General features: G+C 38.4%; 1 protein-coding gene across 1 annotated transcript in view; it reads right to left on the bottom strand.

The window, feature by feature from the left end:
• Positions 1–266: 266 nt before the first annotated feature.
• The window catches only part of NELL2 (neural EGFL like 2), a 150,276-nt gene continuing 140,465 nt past the window's right edge, over positions 267–10,077 (bottom strand). The window contains exons 17-20 of the mRNA XM_056341603.1: positions 7,239–7,432; positions 6,110–6,286; positions 3,801–4,025; positions 267–1,072 (exon numbers count right to left, since the gene is read on the bottom strand). Coding sequence (XP_056197578.1) covers positions 1,022–1,072; positions 3,801–4,025; positions 6,110–6,286; positions 7,239–7,432 — 647 coding nt within the window. The 3' untranslated portion in view covers positions 267–1,021. The remainder of the gene's footprint in view (positions 1,073–3,800; positions 4,026–6,109; positions 6,287–7,238; positions 7,433–10,077) is intronic.

Raw genomic sequence — 10,077 nt, 5'->3', positions numbered from 1 at the left:
ATCTTCAGGCACATGAATTTTCTGTTCAATCCACTATAATGACTCACATGCATTAAGATACTTATGTGTTCTCAAAATAACTAAGATAAGACATGATAGGCATAAAGTTGTGCTAGGCAGAAGCTTCCATACGTAGAGGAGCTGAGCAGGCAACACTCCACCTGTATTGCCCACCTGTCTAGGCACGCTGGCAAAGAAGAAGCAAAAATAAAAAGAAACGTGAAAATTACATCCTTGAAAAGGAAAGACATCACAAAGAGAAACTAAAGGTAAGAGAAATATTTATTTAAATTTGCACAATAACGAGCTTATACTGAACAAATTCAATCAAGAAATAATAGTAAGTGCAGTAAAACAAGGAAATATTGATGATTTTTCCCATCAGAAAACATTAAGAAGCCATGCCTGTGCATCACGGTTTTTCTTTTTTGGTTTTTTTTTGTTGTTTTTTTGGTTTTTTTGTTTTTACAATAACTTCTACCTTATTTTTTCAGCGCACATACTGTACATATCACATCTTAGCTGCTAGGTTCTTTATTCCTGAAGGCTTCATCCTTTTACTCAAACGCCTGCTGAATTCTGCAGTGAGCAATCAAACACATTTGTGCAGTTCCGAATATGATTAGGTAAAAATTTCTGCATCTGGTTGTGTTGGACTCTCAAAGCTTCGGAAGATCCTGTAAGAGCTCCTAGCTGATTTTGGATCTTGACATCGTTATGTACAGCATTACAATGTGTCACTTTACACTAACCTAAGTATTCTGCACAATGATGTCAGACAGACAAATAGCCAGAAGATTGGGGCCTAACCTCATACAAAGGTTTAGACATCTGAGCTTATCTTCAGTACCATAAATTTCAGTCTGATTCAGATAATTGAGTTCATCACATATCTGCACTTTAGATGGACAAAACCAATATAATTTTAGTTTTAATTTTGAACAAGTTTTGGTCTAAAGGTCTTCTTTTGTGAAGGAAAATTCTTTAACCAGAAACTGCTTGTGAGAGATGGTTGTTGGTGTCACAGTTCCTGAAGGCACTGTGGGTCCACTGAGCAACAGATGTGGCCATTCTAAAGGAAGGAAAAAAAGAAAGGAGAATTGAAACAATGAGTTCCAAGTAAATTTAACAAGCTCAGCCATTTGTCAGCACCCATCCAATTTGAATGTACAGATTTGTAAAACACCAGACATGTAGTTTTCGATTAGATTCATGACATTGTCATCACGTCCTCCCCTTGCCCAAGGAAATGGGCTATTATGATTCCTCTAATTGCTTGGTTTGCTGTGGTCTGTATCCCACAACTACAACAGTCAAACTGAAAGAAGCTGGGATCAGTGGAAAGGAATGCTCCTGACATAAAGGTAACGGGCAGATGCTCAAGTACACAAAGCTGTTGAACAAGACAGGGCACTTGGGAGTTTTATTTAGATCAGGCAGAAGGGACTCTGGGTTTTATTTAGCCCTGAATACTTTAAGTTAATACATCCTGGCTGTAACACCAGCAAACATTAATCCATAAAGCCTTTCCTGATAGTCCAGACATTCTTCTGAGAATATTAGCAATTAAGGGAACAGATTGCCTATGGACGTCATTAAAGTACTGAAGAAATTGTTTTCTGCATCTACTACTACTTACTAAGAGTAAAGAATCTTAAGTCTGATTCTTAAAATGCAAATAAAATGTGTGTATTATTTATAAAGTACTCAAAATACATTCAGCTGACTGAACTGCCAGGATTGATTAAAGACCAATGTCGGAATCATTCAAACATTTTCTTTCACTCCATCTGTTACATGAGGTTAGATTGTCCTACTGTCCACCTTCTTTACTTCTGATTTGAAATGGTTTTGTGGCTAAGACAGCTTTAGCTGATACCCAGGTTTCTGAATTCTTAAAGGATTTGTGTAAACCTATTTTGCTATAGCTTGCTTATAGAGGCTTAGACTGGAGCTTTGACCTTCCATGTGATGCTCTGCAAAAAAAAGAGAAAAGACACAGCACGAATGAGACCGAGAACTATACAAATTGGGCACACCATTAATCTGATCTGGAGGGAGTGAGCTGCTTGCATGCAGAACTACGATATTAAAATGCTGCCAATATGTGCAGATAGTGTATTTCAAAAAGAAAACTGCTCTGTAAATAAAATTGAATAAGATTTGGCTTGCTGAGGGAAAAAATGGTACATCTTCACTGCTATGCAGATTCATATGTAAGCCATAATAAAACTATGGGATTTGGCAGAGTACATGTTTTGATCTTATATAAGTTCACAATGTAGCAATGGATTTTATTAGCCCATTATTTATGTGTATGTGTTTAAACTGGATACAAATTAATTCACACTTAAGGTACATTCTTTGCTGAAGAGAAAAGGGTGGGTGGGAGCAGCACACAGGTGGCCATCAGCCGAACTGATATATGGCTTCTACATTGCCATTGATTAGCAGCAAAACAATGAGAACACGTTTCCCACCACCAAATCTCAAAAGTACTTTAGAGAAGAATCACACATAACTATTTGTTTTACAGATAGGGAAACGGATGCACATAAACCTCAGCAACCTGCCCAAGCAAAAAGTGACTTCTAGCATTGGAGTCGGTGTATGCCACCAAAAGTGTGGGTTTCTGCGTGTAAGCCTGTTTCAATATCCTTTTTTAGGCAGCAGCTGGCTTTCTAACCATGAGCCACTCTGTCAGATCACAGCATTTTCTTCTAACCACCGAGCCGCTCTGACATCAAGACAAATGCCTATGCTTACTTGGTGCGTATCGCTTCCCTTGTGAAAGGACTATGCCTCAACAGCAGCAACTGCTGTGGCACACAGTATTGCGACAGGCAAAGTGCAGGAAGAAGGTGGTGCGAGACAGTTTCTGCTACACGATCAGTTACTCCCCAACTGTCCCAGAAGGAAGTGTTGAAGTTAGATTATTTTTATGAGCACCTTTTCGAAGTAGTTAATTGTACCATGTACTGGAGTTTGGGAAGTATCTTGCTTGGGAAGGACACAGAATAAAGACCAAAATCAACTGTGAATTTCAATAATAATTAAAGATCTATGGATGAATCCTACTGTCTCCCTCTCCTTGACTACTGTGGAAATGCTCATTTTCATTCTTCAGTATTGGATGGTAGAAAACACAATTCACCTCACAGGCTTATTTTCAATGGGAAAATGTATTTTAACCTCCTTTGCTTTTGCATCTTTAAAAAGAGACACCAGAATTTACAGAAGTCCATAGCCATTATTTTTTCTCCTCAGACAATGAATTCCTTTGACCACAGAAACTATAAAATGTTCTAAACTTTATGTTGATTACAGTATTAACTGTAAAGCAAGAAAGCTATGTAACTATATAATGTCATTATCAAAAAGCAATTCAGTCCATTCTGGTAACGCTATAGTATCACACAGAACAGATTCCTTGTGCGAAGTCCAGTCTTACATACGTATTTGTTACTGCATATGTTTTTCCAAGATCGCATGGAGCTATACAGTAAGAACTGTGATCAAACAACTGAGCTATCCTGGTGGAAAAGCAAAGCCCACTATGTCCACAGCACACTACATCGTGGGCTGTTGTCCTGCTTCTGACACGCTAGCACATTAAACCATCCTTCTAGCACATGCAAGAGTAAAGTTAACTAAGCTGAACACTTTTACTGTTATGTCCACTGCTTTAAAACAAGTGTAGACTCCAACTACCCACTGACCAGACTCAGTGTATTAATAATTATATGCCACAATAACAAGCTGGGAAAGAAGCATCTCAGCTTAATGGTTATATTCTTTACCTTGCACTGGCAGAGGGTGCACTCTGTGCCGTGCTTAATCCAAGAAGATCCAGTGAAGCGAACGACATTGGTTTCATCCAGACAGGTTTTAGTGATGTCATTGCGAATGGTGTCTGCTTGGCAGGGGTCAGTGACACAGTGTGGGCAGCATTCATTCTCGGGGAGGACACTGAATTCACAATCCACCTCCGGGCATGGCAAGGGCCAGCAGTCAACTTCGCCTTGCTGTTTACAAATATTATGAGAACAAGAGAAGATTATTAGCTCTTATTTTGTTTCATTACCCATTCCTCTGAATCAGCATTATGTTTCTTAGCTGGCTAATTTTATCCATATGGTCCTATTCAGAAGTCAGTGCAGAGCACACAGATATTCACTGCCTGTGGGAAACACAGCAAGCTGGGTGCTTTTTTCTGCATGCTATTCAGAAATTACATTAGATTTAGCCTACTTCAATATACTCTGCATCAAGCTGCAGCTGAAAATTCTCCATAAATGCCACACAATACAGAATACGGATCTGTTCTTGTGAAGTCCTACTTCTGCAAGTGACAGAAGCCGTAACAGGACTGCACTGCAAAAGTGCTTCGAAATCTCCAGTTTTGCCTAGTTCTTACTTCTATTTGGACTGTTCATTTGCCACAGAAAGCCCTCAAATTCAGCTCTGGATGGGCTGCAGTTTATCTTTGCTACAGTTACAAATGCACCAGCAACCCAAGGTAACAGGGAACACCAGCCACTTTCAGTGGAGGACCTCCACCCACTCACCATCCATTCAAGATGTTATGATTAGAATACCTGAACTTCCAAACTTAATCACACTTTCTGCATGATGGGTTTAGTACAGTTAGGATATGAAAAAGTCAAAGCAGAGACTTGTGTTGGGCTAGAATATTCTCAATGGAAGTTACTGTATGACTGTACACAAAAGATGTCACATCAGTTACCAGAAGTTGGGGTCAGCTTCCCTTCAACTCTGGACAAGGGCCAAGGTTTCAGATCTATTTGTTAAAGACAGACTTCACAGAAGTCATTAATGCATATTTCTTTTGGAGCAGGTCCATCGCTGACCTCCCACTTACTCAACTCATTTGAGCACAGATTGAGTGTGGATTTAAGGGAGGCAAAAAGAAGAGCATTTGGCCCTAGGAAAGAAGTTTATTCACAAAAACTGTATCTAAGGCTTTGAGAATAAGGAGTTCAGTATCTCCAGAGCAAAAGCAGAAAAAAATTCACAGGGATTTGCCATAGCTCCAAATTTACTCCTCTTGTTGCAGAAAGTATTGTGAAGTTATTCTTTTACAAAACTCTCATCTGGGTCAATTTTCCTCTTTTTGAATCACGTGATGTTAAGAATGAAAGCAATCTTTAAAACCAGTCACTGATCTTGATATTTCAATTTGGTGATGGACAGTAGAAGGAGCAGACAAAATTTGTCACCCCACAAAATCCCTGACAACTGAAAGCAAGCAGGCTTTAGTTATAGAAGTAACATCTTGGAAAAAAAAAGACACATCTGTTGAGATCTCTAACTGTAGGTTGTTTTCTTTTTAAGAATTTAATGAAGTATGTATCTGGGAATCTATTTCATTGGATTTTAGCAGTGGCAACACTGAAAGCACAGTGTCTACAGAAATTGGTTTCTGGCTGTTATTCATGAAACCCTGACAAGGCAAAGCTGCTAGATGGACTAGGCTTTACATTTGGAGATAACCTATGATAAAAGCTAGTTGTTTTTATCTTGGGATTTTTTCTGTTATAGAAAATTTCTGAGCAGCATTATGCAGAATAGCTTTTGCTCACAGTCTGAAATACATGCCTAGGAAAAAGTCTACAAAATTTAACAGATTTTTTTCTTCAAACCTAGTTTTACTATTTCAAAAAACGCATCAAGTCTTATTATTTTTTCTGTTACCAAAAATGTCTGAATGAATAAACAAATTTTAGTCTATCAGCATCCTTGACATTATCTACCATGATAATAAACACATATTTAGAATTTCCTTATACAGCTTCATTGAATGAGTAAACACACGAGTGTGGCTGTGTAGGTGCCATATCCAAATGACCTCCATTCTTTGCTAAAACAATCTTCATGATTAAATAATTTCTATTATGTCTATTGTGTCAAAATACATTTTTGACAGGAACCTGACAATATTGAAAAAAATCCATGAAAACCAGATTTTGTTTATACACATACTCCAGGGGAAATGAAATGGATGATAACACATGAAAATTAACTATTTACAGATCAGAATATTTCATATCCTTTTCTCTTCTGTCTCTTCTGCAATGAGGAGCCTTACCAAACATCGACACTGCTGACAGTTCTGTATCCAGGAGTCACCACTGTTATATGAAAGCTCCCCGCTCTGATGTAAACATTGACTGCTGAGCCTTGGGTCACATTCAGGACAGCAAAAGAGGTCAACGGTGGGATTTTCACAGTCACAGACCATTCGCCGGCACATCACATACCCACTCTGTTGTTGGAAGACAGACATGGAGTGATGGCAGAAAACGGCACAACTCCAGCAGTACTTGTACCAAAATCTGAGTTTTTGGCATGATTCTAAGCCACTGGCGGCTAACAAGTTTTTCCACTATACAGTATCTTTGCCAAAACACAATTCGAACAGAGGCAGAAACCACAATACATACTCAGTAACTACCATAAAGTTCCCCTGTTGTCTTATATATGTCCTTCATACAACCAGTCTGCAGGCAGCTCTCTCCTAAGGTGATGAAACCCAAGGGTGTCTTTCTCAAGAGTCAAATTTTAATGGATTGCACTGTTTATGTCATTCTCATATGAATGCTAGTCAAGTCTTGCTTAAAACTTCCAGATTAATCCCTCTCTTCTGTAATTATTCACATAAGGAAGATGATAGGTAATCTGATATTAAATTCATGCTTATGAAATCTGAGCTGTGAAATGCTCAGGACTTTCTCAGTGGTGAACTGGGCCTTCATTTTCTAACAGTATTTAGCTTGAGATCAAGCTTCCCACAGCAAACCCTTGAGAAAGTGAAGCTGAATTACTCTACAGATACAGAACCTACTTCTATTTATAGCCATCTGCTTGATACTGGCGTCAGTCACCAACCCCAATATGCGTCTAGACAGACAGTTTCTTTGCATGAAAATGCTGTTACTCCCACCCAGAAAACACAGGTGGCATCTCTGCTAACAAAATAGTACCACCATCCTTCTCCCAGTACCATATAACAAACCTCCCATGGAAGTTCTGCTTCTGCAGGTTGGAGAGAGCAGCTTTCCCCGAAACCCCATATAAGATATAATCCTGTTTTTTTCTGTAGCACCACACACACACATAAGACAGCAGCTAAACCAGGGATTTCATTTGAATCACGACGCTCTTCCCTTCATCCCTACCACCACCTTGCAGAAGCAGCTACTTCTGTTTCTACTGACCTGGCATGAGCAGACAGAGCATCTGTCATGCTCCAGCACCCAAATCTGACCATTGTGCTTGATTTTGTCTTCATGGATACAGTCTCCTGTGCAGTTCTTGCCAGGGGGACATCGGCAGTCGTACCCACCATCCAAGTTAAAGCAAACAGTGTCATTGGCACAGCTATGCCTTCCAGTTCCACATTCATCAATGTCTGCAAAAAACATGCCGTGTAATGCTCTTAGACCACATTCAATTAACAAAAATGTTCTTGTGGCAGTCAATATAAATGATTCTTAGCCATTAAAGCCTTCAGCTGCAAATTAATTTGCACTTCTCCAGAATGGGGAGAAATAATTTAGAAATTCACAAAAAATGTTTTGCAAGTCACATAAACTTTTAAAACATGATACTTTGAGTTTTCCTATACATCTTTCAAAGTGAATGCTATTACATAAAGTAGTCAAAATGAAGAAAACACAAGAAACACAAGAATAAAAATAGTTCTCAACTCCCTGAAAAGCATTAGTTTGTGGCAACTGTTCATGAGACACGTTCAGTGAAACAAGAAAAGCTGCAGAATCTTGTTTTCAAAACCTTTCACTGGCTCTGTCTAAGCACATTTGAGTTCACTTGCTGAGAAATTAATGTGAAAGGTGACATCTGACCTGTAACATTTAAGCAAGCACACCATGTTTTCAAGTCACATTGTTAGGGTGTGCAAACTAGAATATTTTAATTATTCAAGTTGCAGTGGCATCTACAGCTTTTGCGTCCAGCATAGAAAATAAAGAAAAAAAATAATTTCTCTAGTGATTAAAGGTAAATTACTTCAAAACAATCATATCCACAGAATTAAAGAGTACCTTCAAAGGCCTACTTCATCAAGGTACACACAATTATTTTGCAAGGGCAAACTAGCAGCACACACTGCCTTCTATTCGAATAGTCTTTATTTAGCTTTTTCTGCTGTCCATATGAAAAAAAGTTATCCAGGAAAAAAGCCTTGAGAAGGCATGAAGTAAACAGCTATATGTAACAAAACATGGAAAACACTAGAAAAGTAAAGACTAGATCTACGGCAATGCACTGAGTTCAACTCTAAATACAGTTTCACAACAGTCTGGCCCAAGCTTTTAATCAGAGCTCATTAAAAAGCAGCGTTGTGACATTTAACTGTCCAACAGATCAGTACAAGACAAAAGAAGCAATATGGTCATGCACGTATCTCTCACCATCAGCAGAAAAACTTAATAAAACGCTCAGCTTTGGGTTCAATAATGGAAATGAAACCTCCAATTCACCTCAAGAACATTCAGTTTAAAGCAAAATAACTCAATTATCATTTCAATTCCAAGTGTGGCTGCAGTCAAAAAAAAAAGTAAACAAGTAGCTAACATGAATATGAATTGGGATGAAGAACAGCAGGGAAATTATTAGAATTCCATTGTATAAGTAAGCAGCGTTGTGGGTTTCCTTCAAATACCGTGTGCAAAAACAGTGGCACTATCTCAGAAAAATGTATTGCAAAATTACTAGGCCTTATGGGAAGGATAAGGAAAATGTCATTTGAGAAGAACTGAAAAGAAATGGATTGTTCATCTCTAAAAGAACATCAGCAAGAAGGGATATAACCAAAAAATAATGAATACTCCAGAGAGACATGTGGAGAGCTTTTGTTCTCTGTATCACATAACACACAAGACAGGGGACAGTGAATGAAACTGAAAGACAACAAATTTAAGCCTAATAAAAGGAAATAACTTCTCATACAATGCATAAACAAAGTACGACATTCACTGCACAGAATGTTAAGAGGAGAAAAACAATTGCATAGCCAAAGCTGTATAAAGCTAGCAAGAATATTCAATTTGCAATGCTAACAGATTTTGGAAGAGAGATTACATTTCATGCATTAGGGTCTATGGTGCCCTTATTTATGTATCAGATAATCCAGAACAGGCAAACCACCTCAGATCTCTACATTTTCTGAAGCATCTGGAGTCAGCTTCTGTTGCAATAGGGCTGAAGGTTACTGGGATCATGAACCTAATTCAGTGTGGTTGTTCACATGGACATGACAGCTGAAATGTCCCAGGCACATCTGAGAGGGAAAGCCACCCGAACAGTAAGGATATACAATTAGCAGAACAGACAGCCCTGCGGAGGCTGTCCGGTCTCCAGCCTTGAAGGTTTTTAGACAAATAGCTAAGGGGAATGGTTTGAGTGGTGCTGGTCTGGGCAGAGCAGAGGGATGGAAGAGATGCTCTCTCCTTCCTCTGCCTTCTCTTAAACCCACACTGAAAGTAACACAATTTGGCAATTTAAAACTGAGATCTCCATATAATCAGTCTAATTGGGTTTAAGTTATGCAACAAAGAGAACAAACACAAATCCTATTTAAATATAATGGTCCAGATTAACAGCAGGATTATCTTTCTCGCTGAAGTAATTTTTAATAAATTATTTTCTGACATTTGTGTTTATTTGTTTAAAACACACTTTTGAACGAAGCTTTCACACAGCTGGTGTCATAAACGAATAATGTCACTTCTCAACATCCTAGCCACTTAACTAAAAGCAGCCATATTTAATAAGATACTTGGACGAAGTTCAGCTGTCATGTAAATAAGAACAGTTTCCTTTAAACAACAAATGGTGACCCTATAAACACAAAGTCTACATTTGGCACTTATGTACAAGTGTATTTCACAATTTTCCCATGCAAAAAAGTCTTCTGGGGTTTGTTTTTTCAATATGGTAATGGTCAGTGCACTGTTACTGAAAATAATTGAGGTTTCACCATTGACTCTGGTATTGAGCTGAGCTTATCCAACATTGAGAACTTATGAAAAGCCC

The sequence above is a fragment of the Falco biarmicus genome, chromosome 5 (assembly GCF_023638135.1).
Source record: "Falco biarmicus isolate bFalBia1 chromosome 5, bFalBia1.pri, whole genome shotgun sequence".
NCBI lineage: Eukaryota > Metazoa > Chordata > Aves > Falconiformes > Falconidae > Falco > Falco biarmicus.
Note: the sequence above shows the minus strand (reverse complement) of the source record. Positions and strands in the feature narration are given on the sequence as shown.